Source organism: Odocoileus virginianus, chromosome 12 (genome assembly GCF_023699985.2).
Source record: "Odocoileus virginianus isolate 20LAN1187 ecotype Illinois chromosome 12, Ovbor_1.2, whole genome shotgun sequence".
Lineage (NCBI taxonomy): Eukaryota > Metazoa > Chordata > Mammalia > Artiodactyla > Cervidae > Odocoileus > Odocoileus virginianus.
This window is the reverse complement of record NC_069685.1, coordinates 52,398,969-52,420,300: the sequence shown is the minus strand read 5'-3', so window position 1 is coordinate 52,420,300 and position 21,332 is coordinate 52,398,969. Positions and strand designations below refer to the sequence as shown.

General features: G+C 45.5%; 1 protein-coding gene across 13 annotated transcripts in view; it reads left to right on the top strand.

The window, feature by feature from the left end:
• Positions 1–21,332, top strand: part of SRRM4 (serine/arginine repetitive matrix 4) — a 508,596-nt gene that overhangs the window by 453,544 nt on the left and 33,720 nt on the right. For 12 of the 13 annotated variants that reach the window (XR_002310702.2, XM_070475279.1, XM_070475274.1 and 9 more), the window contains 5 exons: positions 10,126–10,272; positions 11,778–11,864; positions 14,997–15,068; positions 18,239–18,265; positions 20,589–20,639. Coding sequence is in view for 12 of the 13 variants with exons in the window: in XM_020877304.2 (XP_020732963.2) it covers positions 10,126–10,272; positions 11,778–11,864; positions 14,997–15,068; positions 18,239–18,265; positions 20,589–20,639 (384 nt within the window). In the remaining variant the exon portion in view is untranslated. The remainder of the gene's footprint in view (positions 1–10,125; positions 10,273–11,777; positions 11,865–14,996; positions 15,069–18,238; positions 18,266–20,588; positions 20,640–21,332) is intronic. The other variant, XM_070475270.1, reaches the window with a different exon arrangement.

The window sequence follows — 21,332 nt, the reverse complement described above, 5'->3', positions numbered from 1 at the left end:
GAGTCACCCATGAGCAAACTTGGTTGTGTGCATGTGTGCTCAGTTGCTCAGTCATGGCCTACTCAATTCCAACTTGAATATGTGTCCAGAATCCGACAGCTTCTCACCACTACCGCATTGATAACACTGGTCCTGGCTCTCATCTTCTCTCATGTGGGTTGTTGCCGTAATCTCCCCACAGGTCTTCCTGCATTTATCCCAGCTCCCTGGTCATCCTTGCTTAGCAAGCTGCTAGAGAGATCCTTTAAAACCTAAGTCAGATTACATCGCTTTTCTGCTTAGAACCCTCCAATGCCAAGTCACCTCAGAGAAAAAGCCAAGTCCTAGCAGTAGCCCAGTAGACCATGAGCTGAGACCTCTTCACCCCTTACCCTTGCTCCCTTTGCTCACTCACTTCCAGCCTCAGTGCAGGTAGTGTATTGCAATCTCAGGCTCTTGGCAGTGGCTGTGCCCTCTGCCTATTTTGCTCTTTTCCAGGCTCACTCCCTCATCATCTCCAAGTCTTGCTCAAATGTCCCCTTCTCCGTGAAGCTTTCTCTGTTTTAAAACCGCAGCCCCCTCCTAGTAGTAGCATTCCTGGTTTCCCTTATTCTGCTCCTTTTTTTTTTTTTTTTTTTAATGCTCTCATTGTCTTCAAATACTCTCCAAAGTTACCATTTATTTCTGCTTATTTTCTGCCCTCCTCCTCCCTCTGCCCATGCCAGGAGAATGCAAGCTCTACCAGGCAGAGATTTTTTTCTGTCTTACTCTCTGTGTGTGTCTACAGTGCCTAGAACATGCCTTACACATAGTAGGTGCTCAGTAAATATTTGTTGAATCAGTGGCTGGATGGAGAAAAAGGAAACAGTACCAGATAGCACCTCCTGGGACATTTTTACTCTCTCAGCTGTTGAACAAAGGCTCCTCCTGCTCCAGGCTGAAGGTTTCCTATTAGGCTAAGGATTTCTGCCCTCTTCTCAGCTTGCTTGCTTGCTTGGTGCTTTCTCTAGCAGTAGTCATAATGATGCCCGAAAGGGACTCACCTGGCACAGTCGCTCCCAGGGCAAGAATGTCTAATCAGCAATTCACCCTCCCTGGAGCAATGCAAACCCTGTCTGCAGTTTCAGCTTGATGGAAAGGTCTTGAAGGTGCCCTGGGCCAGAGCGAGAGGTGTTTGCCTTGCCCATAGTGACACAGCTTGATAGAACCAAGGTTTGAACCCAGGTCAGTAGAACTGCAGAACCTCTGCACTTGCCCAACATCGCCAAGTAACCCTTTACAATGTGTTCAAGTGAGACACAACATTTTGGAATTCAGCCAGTTCCCAAGTTTGAGGCGCCTGCATTTCAGACAGCCCCAAGAAACCAATCCAATCCCCCTCTCAGCACTTTGAACCCTCTCTAAGCAAGTAGGCAATTGACAGGCCAGCCTGTGAAAGAAGTGATAGGGTGGATTGGGGCTGGATTGGAGGGCAGCAGGGGGCTGTGCTTTGTGATGAGAGTTCAAAACCTAGACAGGTTGGGGGCCTGACCTGCTCAGCTGAGCTGGGTAAGAAGTACTGAGCTTATTTTTCTCCATATGGTTCTTTTGTCTTTTGACCTGAACTTGGGAACTGGACAATTTTAGATGTACAGCAGGGCTTACCATGCACACATACATATGTTCACACACTCTCAGCCCCAAGAACTGAACTAAACCATTCTCATCAATTACCTGAGGACAGAGAGTGTAGAGGGCTGGACTTGGACTCAGGATCAAGTCCAAATCCTTTATAAAGTCTACAACCTGGCTACTCAACATGTGGTCTGTGGAGCAATAGCATCACCTGGGGATCTTGATAGAATGCAGATGCTGAATCAGTAGGTCTGGGTTAGGGCCTGAGCTGCAACATTTCTAACAAATTCACATGCACATGAAGGCTTGAGAAGCAGCTGTCCACATGGCCCTGAAGACTCTAGCCCTGTCTGCCTCCTTAGTCTCAGCTCCTGTATTTTTTCTGCTCTCCCACATTCACTTCAGCATTATTTACAGTAGCCAAGACAAGTTTCCATCACCAGATGAATGGATAAAGACAATGTGACAATAGATATATGATATCTATTAATATATCTAATAGATAAAATGGAATTCATTCATAAAAAGGAAGGGAGCCCTGCCATTTGCAACAACATGGATATACCTTGAGGGCATTATGCTAAGTGAAATAAGTCAGCTTCAACTATTCCATCCTCCACCCCAACTATCTTTCCAACTACTGCTTCCTCTGCAGTTCTGTGAAGTCCATTGCTGTGGCTCGGTACTTGGCCTTTGCACCTAACCAATTCCCATACATCTTTTAGGAAACTTTCCACATGCTGGATTAGGTGCTGTCTCTGTGGTCCTCTGAGCTTCTCTCCATTGGAGAACTTACCACATTGTAATCCCCAACTGAGGAATCAATGTTCCTCTTCCAGGTTGGAAACTCCTTGAGGACACAAATAAGTCTTAGTTACTTTGGAGTCCTTAAAATCTAATACCAAGTAGGTGTTCAGTAAAGAGCTGCTGAATAAGTGAATGAAATGATGAGGGAAATGCCAGCCTCATAAAACTTCTTTGCTTTTTCATTCAGTTCCTGAAGCTGAGCATTGTGGCCCATGCATCCAAATGATGTCTCCCACAGTGGTTCTCTGGAATCCCCAGTCTTCCCCCAAGCTCCTGTGCTTTTTTTCCAACTATGAGATCAAAACTCAAAAGAGTCACGGCTCCTGCAAATTATCCCGAACAAGGCTCAATTAACCTTGAAAGGGACTTGATACCAAGACCTCAGGCCAGGATAGTAATAGGACCCAAACCAAAGTTCCAGGAGCCAAGGCACAAATTAGCCAAATCCATCTTGCCCAAGAGCTAGCTTAGTCCCATAATAAGCCTCAGGCTCTCTGATGGACTCATGAGCTGAGGGTCTTGCACCACCATTCTCTACTGAAACAAGGAGACGGTAGGTTTCTGGCTCAGTGCAGAGACAAGGGCAGGTCACTCACAACTCTGGAGGCAAATATAGAACAAGAACCTGGGCATGAACCTTGGGTGAGAAGCAGCTGCCTTTGCCTCCCCAGGTCTCATTGTCTTCATCTGAGTAATGGGGATAAGTTCATCAAACTGAGCACCTCACTGAGAGCCTTGTCAGCATCCACCGAGACACTGGATTTGCAAGTGTTCTACACCCCGGGAGAAGCTATTGGTGGGCTGGGGAAAATAAGTGTCAGGGATGTCCTGAATCTAATGGCCAAGTGCCATTTCTATTTATGGAATATAAGATGCAGGCCAAACCTTAAGATACATCTGCTTCTCCAAACCCATGAAACAAGTCCCTGTCTTACAAGAAAATTACTAAGATTCACCTTGTGCCCCCACTTATTATCTCCTTATGTTTTCAGAGTGTCTTCCAGATTGCTCTCCCTTTTTTCTCAGCTGATTCTCATAAACAAGCAGGGCAACTGGTGCTCTTGCTGTCCCTGGGTCTCAGTTTCTCTGTCTATATAGTGGGCGTTCAGAAAACTAAGATCATGGCATCCAGTCCCATCACTTCATGGCAAATAAATGGGGAAACAATGGTAACAGTGACAGACTTTATTTTCTTGGGCTCCAAAATCACTGCAGATGGTGACTGCAGCCATGAAATTAAAAGACGCTTGCTCCTTGGAAGAAAAGCTGTGACCAACCTAGACAGCATATTAAAAAGCAGAGACATTACTTTGCCAACAAAGGTCCATCTAGTCAATATTGTGGTTTTTCCAGTAGTCATGTATGAATGTGAGGGTTGGACTATAAAGAAAGCTAAGCACTGAAGAAGTGATGCTTTTGCACTGTGGTGTTGGAGAAGACTCTTGAGAGTCCCTTGGACAGCAAGGAGATCAAATCAGTCCATCCTAAAGGAAATCAGTCCTTTCCTTTAAAACCAAGGAATATTCATTGGAAGGACTGATGTTGAAGCTGAACTCCAATACTTTGGCCACCTGATGTGAAGAACTAACTTATTGGAAAAGACCCTGATGCTGGGAAAGATTGAAGGCAGGAGGAGAGGGGGACAACAGAGGATGAGGTGGTTGGATGCCATCACTGACTTGATGAACATGAGTTTGAGCAAGCTCCAGGAGTTGATGATGGACAGGGAAGCCTGGTGTGCTGCAGTCCATGGGGTCGCAAAGAGTCAGACCCGACTGAGCAGCTGAACTGAACTGAGAGTGGGCATGGCCATGCCTGCTTCTGGGTTTCTTTGGAAGCTTAAATGAGACAATGCATGAGAAAAGCTTAGCTTGGCGTCTGGCACAGAGTAGGCGCTTGATAAATGCCTGCTGTAATTATGATCAAAGGATATGGAAAAGGGACTTCCCTGATGGTCCAGTGGTTGAGAGTTCACCTTACAATGCAGGGTGTGTGAGTCAGGGGAACTAAGATCCTACATGCCAAGCAGCAACTAAGCATGTGTGCCATGATTATAGAAGCCTATGTGCCTCAACAAAGAGCCCACATGCCACGACTAAGACCCGATGCAGCCAAATAAATAAAGAACATGAAAAGAGCACTGGACTAGGAGTCAAAAGGCCACATAGTTCAATCCAGAGTTCTAACATCTGTCTACATGTAGCCTTGGGTAAGGCTCCTTGTTTTTTGGGACCTCAGTTTCCTCATTCTGCACAGAGATAAGTGGAGGCCGGGGTTCTCACTTCCCTCCAATGTTGTTTGTGTCTGATTCCCCAAATAGTGTTTAACTCAAACTAGCACTCGAGGCTCCCAACCAGGCTGAGTGAGCACTTTGGTGGAGTCACGAGCTTTGATGGGGGAGGCAGCTCAGGAGACTTTTGCAGAAAGTTCAGCCCTCTTATCAGAGGCTGGGAATCTGCTGGTTGCCATGACTACAGAGAGCAGCATCTAAGCTCTAGGTCACTGATTAGCAGGAACCGAGCAGGGAGGCCTTGAGGAATTCAGCACTCGTGGCTCCCTCCCTCCTTCTGTGAAGCGGAGTGCGCCAGCCCTTGACTTCACTGTTTTAGCTGTCCCCTGAAGATCTTGCCTTCTTTTAAGTATTTTTTTTAATGCAACATCAAAGGGCCGTGTGGTAAAAACAAGGCAGCTGCCGCTACTCCTCAGCAACGATGGGACATAGGATTTTTCTTAAAGCCCTGCAAGGATGCAAAGCTGGAAGCAAGGAAGGAAGATGGGTGGGGCTAAGGGGGTGGGGGTGCCATGGCTGAGGTCTGAGTACTCTGAAGTGCTGTGTGGCCTCAGACAGGTCCTTCTTCCTGGACCTCTGCTAATTTATATGCAAGGAGAAGTTGCATCTGATCTATGGTTCTCACATGAGATCGGTCATCAGAATTTATTTGTAAATTCCTTCCTTCCTTCATTCAACAAATGTTTCTTGAGCAGGAAGGCATGCTATGCCATGCACTAGATCCTTAGGGACCCAGTGGTGAGAAAAGAGACTAGTTGCCACTCTCAGGAAGCTCACATTCTAGTCCAGAAGACAGTTAGCAAATAAACATGGAAAATGGTCATTTCAGATCTTCATAGTAATGAGTACTCTGGAGGAGGGAAGGTACAACAAGACTGTGATGGAGGCAGGTGACAAGAAGAGCATGATTGCTTAAAGCAGCCAGGGAGGGCTTCCCTGAGGAGGTGACATTTGAGCGAAAGGAAGGAGCTGGAAGAACAGCATACCAGGTGGAGGGAACAGAAAGAGCAAAGGCCCTGGTTAAGGGACCTGTTCCATATGAAGAGTAGCAAGAAGGCCACGTGGCCGGAGCAGAGTAAGGGAGAGGTGGGGGGGTAGAAAATGGTGTCTAGAGTAGGAGAGAGGCCAGATCAGTCAGAGCTTTTTAATCCCAGTGATCACTTTGGATGTGTTGACCCAGTAGAAGGCAGAATTACCTGGGATGTTTCTTTAAGATACAGGTCCCCACATTTCATCCTTGGACAGTCTGATTTATTATGGCTATGATGGGACCTAGGAATCTGTATTTTCAAAAGCTCCTTGGGGGCCTCTGAAACTGTGCCAAGTTTAGCAAAGCCTGGACTACATGCTCCCTGAGTCTCCTTCAGTTTTAAAAAAGCTAAGAGGCAAAGTGCTAGAACACATTGAAAAAAATCTTTAATATTATATGAGGAAGGAATCCTTTCTTCTTTCCCCCACCACTCCCTGTCAACCTGATAGAATTAATTCTATTCTTCTTTGTTTTGTAATCCTATGTGAAGTACCCAACACCAGGAATGGGAGACCAATGCTATTGGAAAAAAAAAAGTACTACCACATCAGGGAGTGTCAAGTTATAAACTGCAGCAACTCCATTTTACCTCTACTTATCAAACCATTGTCAGGGATTCCCTATCCCTAATTCTGAACCATGCTGCTGGTATCGATGGATGAGGCATTGTCCCCGCCCTTAGCCTTGTCCCCCAGTGCCTGGCAATAGCATCCACCAGCTTTCCCCACACTGGAGATAACCCATGCCTCTATTAGCACAAGTCACTGATACCTTCCCCCAATGCCAGCACTATTTGTCATTCACTGCCAAACTCCTCACATCAACACTCAGTTTCTGCCTAGGACAAGGCTGCCTCAGGCACATATTTGTGTCTTGGTTTCCTATAATGCTCTAGAAAGCCCCAAATTCCATTCTTCTATGTGTGTCCAACTCAAGACTCTCTTGGGAAATACACATCCATTGATAAGCACACTGATCATTTTTCTAAGGGAAATATGAGGAATAAAAGAAAAGGCGTTGATTGAGCCATCTGAGTAGACAGAGGTATTGGCTGGGTTATTTCCACCAACTGTTACCATGAAGGGATTAGCTCAAGGCATCTCAAAAAGCTCTTTATAATTTTTTGAAACAGATGAATGTTCTCTTTAGTCAATGCCTTTGCCCTTTCATTTATTCACTGAACAAATATTGCTGATTGTTTATCCCACATTTAACCAGCAGCCAAGGATGCTAGTTCTGCTTTCAAAACATGGCAGAATCTAATCACATCTCATCACCTCCATCGCTGCCACGCTTCTCTGGGCCTGGTCTATTGCAGTGGTCTCTCTGTCTCTGTCCTTCCCTACCTTCCTTTGAGTGTCCTGAGCTCAGGGAGTGGCCCTTCTGAACATCACCCATCTCAGCCACAGGGGACCCAAAATTTTTCCCATGGCCTGTAAAGACCTCATCTCTGATCTCTCCTCTTACCCCTGCTTGCTGTTTCTTGTGTATGCCAAGTGTCTTTGAACTTGATATTCCTTCTGCCTGGAACATACTGCTTAGAGATACCTGTGTAGAAGTTACATATTACTGAGCAACAAAATACCCCAAATTTTTGTGCCTTAGAACAACAATTAACAGTTAAGTTTTGCAGTTTCCTTGAGTTAGAAGTTTGGCTGGGTGACTGGGTCACTACCTCTCAGACATTAGCCATGGCTGCTGTCTCATCTGATGGCTTGACAGGGCTGGAAGACTCACTTCCAAGGTGATTCACTCACATGGCTGATTGTGCTGGCTGTTGGCAGCAAGTCTCGGTTCTTTGTCACGTGGATGTCTCCACAGGGCTGCTGAGTGTCCTCACTACATGGCGGCCAACTTCCCTCAAAGTGATCAATCCAAGAGGAAGAGGCCGAAGTTACCTTCATGACCTAGTCTTGAAAGTCACACATCATCACTTTTACTTCATTCTGTTCATTCAACTTGAGTCACTAGCCCATTCAGTATCCTAGGGGAGGGAGATTAGGCTCCCTAATTGATGGTATGAATGTCTAAAATTTGTGAACACATTTTAAAGACAACACAAACTGCAAGGTTAGTCCCTGGTCGTTCAAGTCTCCACCCTCGTTACTTCCTAAGAAAGGCCCTCCTGATTATTTTGCTGTTGTTGTTGTTTGGTTGTTAAGTCATGTCCCAATCTTCTGTGACCTGTTGGACTATAGCCTGCCAGGTTCCTCTGTCCATGGGATTTCCCAGGCAAGAATACTAGAGCAGGTTGCCATTTCCTATGCCAGGGGATCTTCCCAAACCAGGGTTGAACCCACATCTCCTGCTTTGGCAAGCAGACTCTACCAATGAGTCACCAGGGAAGTTCCCTCCATGATTACCCAATATGAAATAACAGTCACCCCTCTCACTTTTCTAGGCCCTTTACACTGATTTATTCTCTCTATAACTTATTACTGATGAATAAGCCATATTATTACTTGCTTGTGCATTTATTACCTTCTTTTCCATGTATAATCCAGACTCCACAATCCTGGGAACACCTGTGTCTTGTTCACTACATCCCCACACTTAAAACTGGCCTGGAGACACTGCAGGCACTCAGGGAATCAGAGTCAATGAATTTTAGGTTAGCCTCAGCTGGGACGAGAATGGCAAGAGGCAAACCTTGCTAGAGACTGGGCAGAAATTGCAAGCTTTGAGTTGTCTGAAAAGAGCCAGGACAGCATTCCACACAGATAGACCAGAGGGAACAAAGATGTGGAAATGGAACCCTCATCATGGGGGAAGTGGGGCAGGGAAGTATACGGAAAAGTGGAGTTCTGGAAGCATGGAATTGACAGTGAGAAGGGCTGGGTAGACCCCACTAGAATCTCCATCTTTCCTGGGCTTGGAGCATCTCCCAGCTCTGCTTCTAAAGATACACTGATAAGCGGCTGACAGAGATGGATGTGTTTTGCTGCCCTCCCTTCAGTATTGACCAGGCTTGGCCTGCACTCCTGGCAGCCCCAAGGAGCAGGGGGGCTTATCAGATACATTTATCCTGAGTCATAAAACCAATCTTGATGCAATGGCTGCAGAAGCTCGATGCAGGAGAGATGCTAATACCTTTGATCAGTGCTTGACCTGGGATCTGCAGGCAGGGCAGGCAGGCAGGGAGGGCGGCAGTCGTGCTTGCTGGATGTTGCTAGATCCACCTGTGGCTCTCAGACTCCTGACTCTTCCTGGTTAGGAGCCAAGAGATTTGAGTGACAGCCCTTCAGAGACTGAGTAACTAGGCAGTTTATTTTCTTTCTCTGGGACTCAGAGAAGGAGGTGGGACACAGATCACCTTCCTGTGCAGTTTGGACCTCATCTCAGAGGCAGAGGGGAGGACTTCGGGCCTTCATTGGAACTGCTATCCCAAGTGGGTGAGCTCACACCTGCTGAGGACACCAGATAGGAGGCTTGGTTCACAGAGAAGTAAAGGAAAATGGAAATGACATATTTTAGGCCTTTCATGTTTGCTTATATTATCTTATCTTCACAACAACTCAATGATATATGGACTGATATTATCCTCTATTTTATAACTGAGTAAATTGCAACTCAGAGAGGTTGAGCAACTGATCCAAGGTTCTATAGTTACTAAATGGTGAAGATAGTGTTTGAATTAAGGTATCTCTGTGCCACACACAGATAAGATAGAAAAATGGGATAGAAATGGCAAAAGAGAATTTGAACTAATCCTGTCTTGCTTTTGGCCTCTGATTAAGTCTTGAGGAAGGTAGTAAAATGTTGATTCCCAGCCCCTCCCTGTGATTAAGTCGGGATAGCCTGAAAGTGAAAAGTGTAAGTGAAGTCGCTCAGTTGTGTCCGACTCTTTGCAACCCTGTGGACTGTAGCCTACCAGGCTCTTCCGACCATGGATTTTCTCCAGACAAGAATACTGGAGTGGGTTGCCATTTCCTTCTTCAGGGGATCTTCCCAACCCAGAGATCAAACCTGGGTGTCCCTCATTGGAGGCAGACACTTTAACCTCTGAGCCCCCAGGGAAGCCCCAGGATAGCCTAAGCAGTAACAAATAAGCCCCTAAACCTCAGTGGCTTAACCTAACTAAGGCTTATTTCTGTCATGCAAAGTCTGATGTGATCCAGGCATCTCTCCTCCATCCAGTAGCTTCGCTGTTTGGAAGGTGTGGCCTCGAAAGTCACTGTGACAGAGGGAGAGAGGGAGCTGGAGATGGGTGGCACACAGATCTGACTGCCTCAGATAGATACTGGAAACAGTATCTATCTCCCCCACTTGGAGACCATTGACCCCTGATGATATTTATGACCCCAACTTAACTCCGGGGGAAGTCAGACATCTGTGCATGCTTGATGAACATTAAGAATCTCTGTCATATCCTAATGCTTTCACCTCCTCCTTTCTTCCTCTATAGGACAGAACCCCAGAGCAGCCCCATGGTCCCAGCTCAGGATGGACCCTCGGAAAAGCTGAGCCAGCATTTGGCCTCCAAGGTCTTGGGCACCAACAGCTGGGACACAGGCAAAGCCTGCCGGGAGCCCAGTCCTGCCACAGCACGCAGGTGAGATTCTGCCCCCATCCCTCTCTCTGATCTAACGCGGAAGTTCAAGTTGAGGATGGAAAAATGAAGTTTATTTCTATGACCACTCTTCCCCTCTGTCTCTTGCAAGTTCCTCTTTGAGATCCTTAAATCAAATCAAAATCCAGCTGAGAATTAGTTGGAAGCTATGAGTACTAAGAACACCCTCCTAATTCTGTGTACCATTTCAGAGGATTCGTAGATGCCCGAGGCTAATGAACAGGTGTCTAAGTAGTTAAATATTTACCCCCTATGATTTTTATTTTTAACCTGCTAAGAGTGAGTCTCTTGAAGATATAGCTATATGATTTTTGTTGACTGTCAATGCAGAGATGTTAACATGTATTCTAATTACTTATATCATTTTTTTTTCCTATTAACTATAAATACCAGATTCTTAGAATGGAATTAATTATGGCAGCATTTTTTGATGTTTTATAAAGAGTTAAGTAACTTCCAAAAGATCAACCACACAAACAAGTTTGAGAAAGCAGCTGGTTTTGTGGGAAAGCTCTCAGGATAGTAATCACACAGGCCTCAATTCATATCCCAGCTCAGACACTTCCTAACTGTGCACCCTTGAGCAAGGCAGTTCAGCTTTCTGAGCCTGATTTTCTTTGCCTGTAGAATGAGACAGTAAAAATCATAACACCCTCAAAGTGCTTTTGTTAGTATCAAAGTATATAAAACATTTGGTGCATAGCAAGTGAATATACAGTAGCTGTGTTACTACTAATAATGACAATAATAGTCTTATTAATATTCTCTTTTCCCAGTGAGGTTCAGTGGAGTTGGCCTGTTTCAATTCCCAAGCAGTTTTTCATCCAAAACCATATCTTTTTGCCGTGGGATGGATACTGCTTTAAAAAAAAAATCCCTGGAGCCTGCCCCAATTATAAAAGAAGATAACTTGACTTCATTTAACTGCAGCCTGAGCATTTGAATTTAATTGAACAGGAAATAATTATTCCTGAGGAGTGGAGGTTTTTGAGGTTCTGTGAAGCGATATGAGATATGTATCTCGTTACATTAGACCTTGGCAAATATACTTTTAATAATCAGCTGCTACTTAACCTACCTTTTGCCTCCCATTTAATTTCCAACAGGAACTACAGACATAATGTATTGGGGAGGGAGGGTGCTGAACTGCCGATTAATTATTTAAAAACTGATTTATTTACCAAGGTGAGCCATTTGCAAATTCAATAATAAATCTATTAAGGAGAAGTTAACCTCTATAATTCTGTTTTAAAGAATCAATTGGTGTTTGGGTAACGTAGAGCATCTGTCTCATTAGGTCAGCGTTGGCTCCTTATTTGCGGCGTTTAACCTGAAGTGCAACCAAATCAGCCATGAGGTGGTGATTAGGTATTCACTGTGGGTCCTTCACCCTCCAAGGAACTGGATCGTCTCTCAGCTACAACAGCACCAGTTGACGGCTCAGGGAACCCTGGGTCCTCTAATGCCTTGTTCTGTGCTCTCCCCAGTGCCTCCCGCAGCAAAGACTTGACGCCTCTACCTTCCTCCAGGGGGAAGAAAAAAAAGAAGAAAGCTACCCGGAAGAAGAGAAGGAGGTGAGGGATCCAAGGGGCCATGAAACCCTGAAGATGGGGGAAGGGACAAAAGGGTTCTTGAGTTAGGCAGTGACTCCTCTGGGATTCAGATCCCCTCTTTGCCTCTTAACTTGCTGTGTGACCTTGGGCAAGTCACTTCACCTCTCTGAGCCTGTTTCCATTTCTATAAAATGGTAGAAATACTTACTTCTTGGGGTTTTGTGAGTATTAGACAAGAAAGTTGACGTGGAAGCAGCTGTCACAGTATCTGGCACATAGTAAATGATAGTTAATATGAAGCATGATTGTGACCATTAGTATTTACTTCTTTATGTATTTTTGGAGAACTCACTTTATGTAAGTGCCATGCCAGGCACTTTGATCTCACATAGTTACAGTTGTTTTTCTTGTGATGAGAAATCTTAAGATCTAATCTTTTAGCAACTTTCAAATACACAGTATTGACTCTAGTCATCATGACTGCTTTATCTTATAGTTATTATCCCCATTTTAGAGAAGAGAAAATAAAGGCTCAGAGAGGAGGTGACAGAACCTACAGACACTTGATTCTAGGCTCCTCAATTGCTTCTGCCACTACAAAAATGCCAAGGATAATGGACTTTATATTTTTTCCAGCTATTGACTCTTTTGTACCATATGAATTTTTTTCTATACACAATTCTTTCAGTTTTTTTGCATTTAAAATTGTTTTCAGGCTTTCTTCTCTGTTTTAAATCCCTACACTAAAAGCAGGTTGTGTTCCAGGCCCCAAGGGGTGGTCAGAGAGATGTTTCTTACATGACCTCAGTCCAGTTGCTCAGTCGTGTCTGACTCTTTGCAACCCCATGGACTGCAGCATGCCAGGCTTCCCTGTCCATCATCAACTCCTGGAGCTTGCTCAAACTCATGTCCATCAAGTCGCTGATGCCATCCAACCATCTCATCCTCTGTTGTCCCCTTCTCCTTCCACCTTCAGTCTTTCCCAGCATCAGGGTGTTTTCCAATGAGTCAGTTCTTTGCATCAGGTGCCCAAAGTATTGGAGTTTCAGCTTCAGCATTAGTCCTTCCAATGAGTATGCAGGACTGATTTCCTTTAGGATTGACTGGTTTGATCTCCTTGCAGTCCAAGGGACTCTCAAGAGTCTTCTCCAACACCACAGTTCAAAAGCATCAATTCTTTGGCACTCAGCTTTCTTTATGGTCCAACTCTCACATCCATACATGACTACTGCGAAAACCACAGTATTGACTAGATGGACCTTTGTCAGCAAAGTAATGTCTCTGCTTTTTAATATGCTGTCTAGGTTGGTCACCATTTTTCTTCCAAGGAGCAAGCATCTTTTAATTTCATGGCTGCAGTCACCATCTGCAGTGATTTTGGAGCCTAAGAAAATAAAATCTGTCACTGTTTCCATTGTTTCCCCATCTATTTGCCATGAAGGGATGGGATCAGATGCCATGATCTTAGTTTTTTGAATGTTTAGTTTTTTGGGGTTTTTTTTTTCCCCTTTTTTTCCCCCCATTTTTATTAGTTGGAGGCTAATTACTTTACAATATTGTAGTGGTTTTTGCCATACATTGACATGAATCAGCCATGGATTTACATGTGTTCCCCTTCCCGATCCCCTCTCCCGCCTCCCTGAATGTTTAGATTTAAGCCAGCTTTTCCACTCTCCTCTTTCACTTTCATCAGGAGGCTCTTTAGTTCTTCATTCCTTAGAGGGGCAAGTTAAAAAACCTCGGAGGCAGTATTTGACAAAGCCTCCAGGGGGCAGCAGAGAGAAGAATCTGGATGCCTTGGGCCCCAACTCCATGTTTTCAGGGGCTCTGTTTCCTTCACCCCTACTTTAGCCTAGTTCTAAGTGGTGAGGCCCAAAGAGGACCCAGAGGGTAATGTGAATGAAGACCTGAGTTCCAGCCATTCTAGGGTGAGGGGTAGAATTAGGGTAAGTGGCCTGAGCTTCCTGATTTTAGGGGTGGGCAGGAGAACAAGTCAAGTAAGGAAGCCAAAAAAAAAAAGAAGGAAGCCACAGGGATTAGGCTTCATTCACTCATTCCTTCATTCATTCAGTGTGTCTGGGAAGAGGTGCTCTGATTCCCTAAGTCAGATTGTTTTTCAACCCTGCATCTCCACCTGCAGACATGTTTTATTTGAGCTGCAAATTGTTTTTTGTCTTTTTAATTGATGGCCATTGTTTTAAAACCAGGAGATTTCAAATGAAAATATGTTCTCTGACAGCTACTATTGAAAAGGCAAGTGCTGTAGAAGCCCAGGCCTGCATTCCTGCCTGAGACCTTCAGCTAATCTGAAAAGAAGCCATCCCCCTAGGTCAGGTGCTCCCTGGCTTATCACAGGCCCCACCACTCCATACCATCTACCCCCCAACCCGCTGCATCCATTTAAGCTGTCTGAGAGGCAGGTCTCTGTTGGCATTGAGTTTGCAACTCCAGATATGTTTCAACCTTGGTATTTCATCAGTGGGAGAATAGGAAACTTAGAGCGAGCAGTGACATGCCTGAGGTGACTTGTGAATTAATGGTAGAGTCAAGACTGGAACTCAAGTCACCTGAGCCTCAGCCTGGAATTATAGTCATGATTCTAGGGTATCTCTGTTTCTCGGGTAATCCCCTTGTGGCAAGGACCCATGCTGAGAAGACCCTGGCAAGATGTCCTGCAGAAGTGTGGTCTGACCAGGGAGACAACAGGGTGGGGCAGAGGAGAGACCTTTTAAGCATACACAGTTTGGGGAAGGGCAGCAGACAAAAGTAAATACTGTGGTCCCACCGGGAGGGCAGCTGCGGGGTGATGCAGTGATTGAGAACAAAGCCCCTGGGATCAGAGAGGCTTCAATTTGAATCTCAGCTCATCCACTTCTTGGCTATATTTAGGCAACTGTCTTTAGGCAAGTCACTTCACCTCTCTGAATCTCACTTTCTCTGTCTGAAAAAGGAGGGTAGCAATTGTACCTACCTAAGAAGTATGTAGAGGGATTAAATGAAATAATGCATATAAAACACACAGTAACATTTAAGACAAAGTCTCATCCTTGATATGTGCTCCTGGAAGAGCTGAGGCTGTGTCTGGGAACTGGAGAAAGGACTGATCCTGGCCCTCAAAGCCGCCCTCTCAAGTATGTCTTCTCTCCATGGCAGGTCCCCATCTTATAGCCCATCACCTGTCAAGAAGAAGAAGAAGAAAAGTTCCAAGAAACATAAGCGACACAGGTACTGTCCTTCTTCTGCACACAGGGATGCCTCGGGTGGGGTTGGGGTGGGGGCAACAGTGGGTGGCACTGAAACGTCACTTGGAGGCTTATCGTTTCATTTATGAAAAATACTCATGTGTGTATGGTCTTGTATTTGTAACTTGTGTAACTTGGCACTCCTGTTGCAAAGACCAGAGACCTACTAACACTAACTCAGGCCTGCGGGGGGATTTGTTCTGAGACCAGCCAGGTTTCAGTGAAGAGCTAGAACCAAAGCTAACACAACCCAAGCCCAATTCCATAGTGCACACGGGGGCACACAGACCCTGTACCCTGTTCCCGTCTCTTCCTATCACAGGCCCGATCACAAGAAGATACTGAATCTCTCTTGTTTGTTATTCTAAATTCCCATGGAGAGGCCTTTCTGATAGATCCAGCTGTGTCCTAGAGAATGGGATCATGTGAAACATTGCTTCAGGATTGTCCATGTTTTGGACATACCTGTAGACAACTACTTGTGGACTGTAGTTAAGAGGCATTAGGAACTGAATACACATTCCCAAGGGCTTCCCAGGCGGCTCAGTGGTGAAGAATCCACCTGCCAATGTAGGAGCCACAGAAGACTCAGGTTTGATTCCTGGGTTGGGAAGATCCCCTAAAGAAGGAATTGGCAACCCACTCCAGTACTCTTGCCTGGAAAATCCTATGAACAGAGGAGCCTTGTGGGCTACAGCCCATGGGATCTCAAAAGAGTTGGATATGACTGAGTGACTGAGCATGCACACACATTCCCAAAGGTGCTTACTATACACACGTGCATGTACACACACACACACACACACACACACACACACACAAGTTTGTGGGGAAAAATAAAAGATAGGAACGCTGTACATGAGAGGTCTCAAATGTGTGGTTCATGGGCCAGGCCAACATTTTGCAATACAAAAAGTTTTCCAGCACTTCTGTGAAATCAGAAGTTCTCTTCATTGGATCGATCTTCCCACAGGCAGTCATCCGCTGGAACTGAGGAGTTGCTGTGCATTTAGACAGTGCCAGGGTGCCACACTGTCCCCAGTTAACCTGCCTCCCCCATCTACACACATTTACAAAGCTAATTTGACTCATGGAGGGCAGAGAGTTTATCTTCATAAGCTATTTGCTGTGGTTGGCTGTGGATGACAAGGAAAGAGTGGTTTATATTTTATTTTTGCTTATCTGTATCTTCCAACTTTTCTACACCAGTGGTGGATTACTTGTGCAATTAAACAATCACAACAGAACAAAAGGTAAGAGGTCATTTGGGTTCCCCACCCTGCCACATCTCACCCCCACGTGGCTTTTCCAAATCCAGGGGTATGGTCAGCTCTCAGCCCTTGTTGCCAGAATGGTCTCTACTCAGTTTGGTCTCACAGATTATGTCCACCACCTGTCCAAACATATCCACTGATCCTGTCTGAATTTGTGCTCAGTACAGGCGTGAAAGTGAAAGTCGCTCAGTCATGTCTGACTCTTTGCAACCCCGTGGACTATACAGTCCATGGAATTCTCCAGGCCAGAGTACTGGTGTGGGTAGCCGTTCCCTTCTCCAGGGGATCTTCCCAACCCAGGGATTAAACCCAGGTCTACCGCATTGCAGGCGGATTCTTTACCAACTGAGCCACAAGGGAAGCCCTTGGTTAACCTGGTATTTGAAGTCTTTCCCAATGTGGAATTCTTTGCTGAGGTGAGGGCCTGCCCGTGCCCACAGACTGCCAGCTTGTCACCTTCCTGTGCCGAGCGGTTTGTCGCAGCTTAGGGGCGGGATGGAGAGAGGGGACATTTTTCTATATGGATCTGGGCAACCAAGTGGCGTCTCACTCAAGGGCTTCTCATATGAAAGAGACTTGGCCAGAGGATTAGAAACAGACTTTCTCTGGGGGCTACAGTTGGCTCAGGGGTTGTCAGAAGCTTAGAGGGAAAGAAGACCATAAAATGGGAAATTAGGAGTGGGAAATATGATCTGATTCTTCTCAAACCCTCGTCTGCTGAGCATCACTCTAATCTTAGTCCATTTGCTCCAAGTTCTTGAAATGTTTGGTTAATGATATTTGACTTTTTGGAACTGGAAGCTAAAGGTAGAGGATGCATTGAACTTTTTCTTCTCCTTCAATTAACTAAGGTTTCAGGGTTTTAAAAAAAATCCCTTTTCCACACCTATTTATTGAATACCCATTGTATATCATGAATGAGGAGATTCTGGGCCCCAGGAACAAAAGAGTAACCAGAACCCAGTCCCTGCCCTCAAGTTGCTCACATTCTAGTGGGGCAATGGTAGTCATATTATGAAGAAGTCTGTGCCATAGTGAGGCTCAGCTCGGCAGCTCACTCAGGGCTTGTGGGTACAGAGAGGGGGACACCAAACCAGCCTGAGGGGACTGGAAAATGCTACAGGAGGTGACATCTGAGAATGAATTGGCATTACACAGTGAAGTTGTGTGGTCCTGGGCAACTTAATTCCTCTGAGTTTCAGTGTCTTTGTCAAATGGCTGTCAGTAGTACTTTACAGGTTTAGGGGGAAGACTGAATGAGATTGTGTGTGAGCAATGCTTAGTACAGAGCCGGAACCCCAGTAGGTGTTCCACATGTGGAATCTGGTTGTCCCTTGAAGATATTGATGATGGTGAATCCACAGCTAGGGAGGGAAAGAACCAAAGTGAGGCTTGGGGGAAGCGAAGAGGCAGAGGGACTCTCTGTCCTGGCCTCCTCATGCAGTCTTTTCCAGAACAGGCTTACTGACAAATTTGGGTGAGGATTGAAACACTGATAATTCAAAATGCAAGCCAGGGTTTCTCATATGATCTTCAAATCTAAAAGAGGAGGAGGGTTCATCAGATGTCCTGGTCCCCTTGTAGCCTGGCCACAAGTGCACTGATAGGAAATCCCCTGGCAGTCCAATGGTTACGACTCCGTGCTTTCACTGCAGGGGGCATGGGTTTGATCCCTGATGAGGGAACATCCCAGGAAAAAAAAAAATTTATAAATATGCTGATACAACCATCCCAGGAAAAGAAACTCAGACTCACATTTGTTTTCTTCCCGCATACCCTCCGTTCCTTTCTTCTCTCCTCCTTCCTCATCTTTCCTCCCTCCCTGTCTCTCTCCCTTCCTTCCTCTCTCTCTCTCTTCCTTTTTTCCCCTGTCAATCAGGTCATTCTCCAAGAAGAGAAGGCACAGGTAAGCATCTTATTGTCTCTGGTTGCTTGCTCGGCTTTCTGCTTTCCTAACCAAGTTTAGGTAGCATCTAGGGTCCAGCTCTCAGCCTCCACCTCTGTGTTCACTCCCCCTTCATCTTCCTGGGCCTTAGTTTCCTCCAAAATGAAGGCCATAATCTGGTTTCCCTGAAAGTTCCAAGCCAACTTTCAATTTCCACCAGGCCACATGATTGCTGCTAGGCCAGTTCCTACTGATCCTTCTCCCTGGCAAGTCTTACCACCCTTGCCAGGGTCTGTTTGACCATTGGTTGAAATCTGGATTGGGAACTTTCCTTGGTGGTCCAGCGGTTAAGACTCCACACTTCTAATTCAGGAGTGTGTGCATGTGTGCTTAGTTGTGTCTGACTCTTTTGTGACCCCATGGACTGTAGCCCACCAGGCTCCTCTGTCCATGGGATTTCCCAGGCGGGAATACTGGAGTGAGCTGCCATTTTCTCCTCCAGTGGATCTTCCTGACCCAGGGATCGAACCTGCGTCTCTTGCATCTCCCGCATTGGGAAGTGGATTGTTTATCACTGTACCACCTGGGAAACCCCCACAATGCAGGCAATGTGAGTTCAATACCTGAATTCAGTGTGAGCTCAATGAGAGTCAGGGAACTAAGATGTGCAGCATGGCCAAAAGAAAAAAAAAATCTTGGGTTGGGAATGTAGAGAAGCATCACCCCACCAAAGCCTTCCCAGATCCTAACTAAGGGATAGAGGCCTAGTATTGGAACCATGGGGTAAACACAAATTAAGCTATAACCTGTGGGGTACTCACTATAAATTAGATCCTATGCTAAGCCTTGTCCACATGCATGGGTATTTGATCTCTATACATCCCCATCACAACCCTGTGCAGAGGATATCTTTATTATTTCCATTTTACAGATGAAGAAACTAAGACTCAGGCGATGTGGCCGGCATGTCCACAGACACACAGTCAGAGGAGGCAGAGCCAAAACTACAACCCAAGTCTGTCTGACAGAGGATCAGGACAGCCTGCAGTGGCTTCCTCAATAACAGTAGCACAACTGCAGCCACTGACAGAGTGCAAAATCCTTCCATTCATTCAGTTAACAAGTAGACATGATTACCAAGGTAATCTATCCACTTAGCCCAACAGCTTAAGCAATGACCCCACTTCAAGTGCAAGGAAACTGGGTCTTTGAGAGGACAGGTAACCTGCCCGATGTCACACAGCAACTCAGCAGCAGAGCCAGGAGGTGAACTTGGTCTTTCAGTGAGGACCTGGGATCTCCACTGCCCAGGCTGAGTCCCAGACACAGAGAAAAATCCCGCAGCTCACGTCAAGATGCGATTTCAGTTGGATGAAATCAAATTTCTCCTTCCCAGGACTTAGGCCAGTGATGGGTTCCTGGTGATCCCCTGAAGCCAGTCTGGTTTGAATTATCAAATAGAGTTTGCCTTTGGGGCCTCTATTTGGTGATGCGGAGACCCTGAGTCATCATTGTCCATTCTGCCCACCCCCCAGTACTCTGACTTAAAAAAAAAAAAAACTTAAATATTCATGAGCAGAACATTTCAGAATCTGCCAAATTTTAGGAGGCTTTAGAATATCTCTCTGAATTTTCCAGTCTTTTCTTTTAGAAAAGACTAGAACAGTAGTCAAGAGGATAGGCGCTAGGGACCCATCATCTGGGGCCACATCCCAGCTCACCAGTAAGATCCTGGTCAAGTTTCTTAGCCAATCTGAGGCTCAGTTTCCACTTTCTGTAAAATGAATACTTATTAAACATGCCATAGATTGTCTATACATGTTAGTCACTTAGTCATGTCCAACTGTTGTGACCACATGGACTATAACCCACCAGACTCCTCTGTCCATGGAATTCTCCAGGCAAGAATTCTGGAGTGGGTTATCATTTCCTTCTCCAGGGAATCTTCCCAACCCAGGGATCGAACCTGGGTCGCTCCCATTTCAGGCAGATTCTTTACCATCTGAGCCACCAGGGAAGTCATAGGTTGTAGGGAGAATGAAATGAGATTGTTGACAAAAGTATTAGTGAGTGCTTCCCCATAATAAAGCCTCAAAACATTGCAAATATGATTACCTTTACTACTGTTGTTACCATTAATCTACCAAAACTGATCTCGGCATCCTTTATTCCCTGTCCTCAGTCTGTATGTGTGGGCTGGTTGCTCTGGTTTTAGAAACGATCCATGTCCATTCCCAAACTGCCTGGATCTAGTGACCACCATGTGTTAAGCATTTTAACTACTTTATTTTTATCATTCGCTGGAATTTTGCATCTTTTCATTAATTGGCCATTTCTCATTCAGCTCCTCCAGCCCAAAAAGCAAAAGAAAGGAAGAGAAGAGGCACAAAAAACAGTATGTACATTCCACCTGCAATGTACTGTCAGTCTGGGGAGGTGGGGACTGACCTCTGAACGGCCAGAGGGTTAGAACTGCCAAAGAAAAAAGGAACGGAAGAGGGGGCAGGTGGGCGAGAAGGGAAAGGAAGGGGAAGACCAAACAACAGAACTGTGTGTAGACGGGCAGCTGTGGGCTTGGCATGCATGGGTGTGTAAGGTGGTATTTGCTGTGTGTGTGTGCACGTGTGTCTCTGTGTGCATGAAAGTGAATGGTGTACATGTCTGTGCCCATTGTGTGTGAGTTCTGTGTGCCTGTGTGTGCACTGTGTAACATTTGTACCTGGTACGTATATGCATAGTGTGCACTTAGTAAATATCTGTATATTTTTCTATTGTGCAAACGTTTGTGTGCAATGTGGGTGCCTAGTGTGTATGTATGTGTGATATATATCTGTGTTCATAAGAATGCATCACGTATGCCCTTGCTTATGTGAGCATGAACTTAAACAGCGTGCAGATCGGTGCTCTGTCTGTTACAGTGTGTTAGTTCCATGCCCTTGGTGTGTGCGCTGCTTATTTATCTGTGTGCATTACTCCTAGGGAGGGTGTGTGTTGGGAGGTTACCAATACACAAGTGTGCTGTGTGTGCACGAGTGAGTAAGGGGGCTTGATCACATGTGTGCGCATACATGTGAGTTCCAGCCGTGGT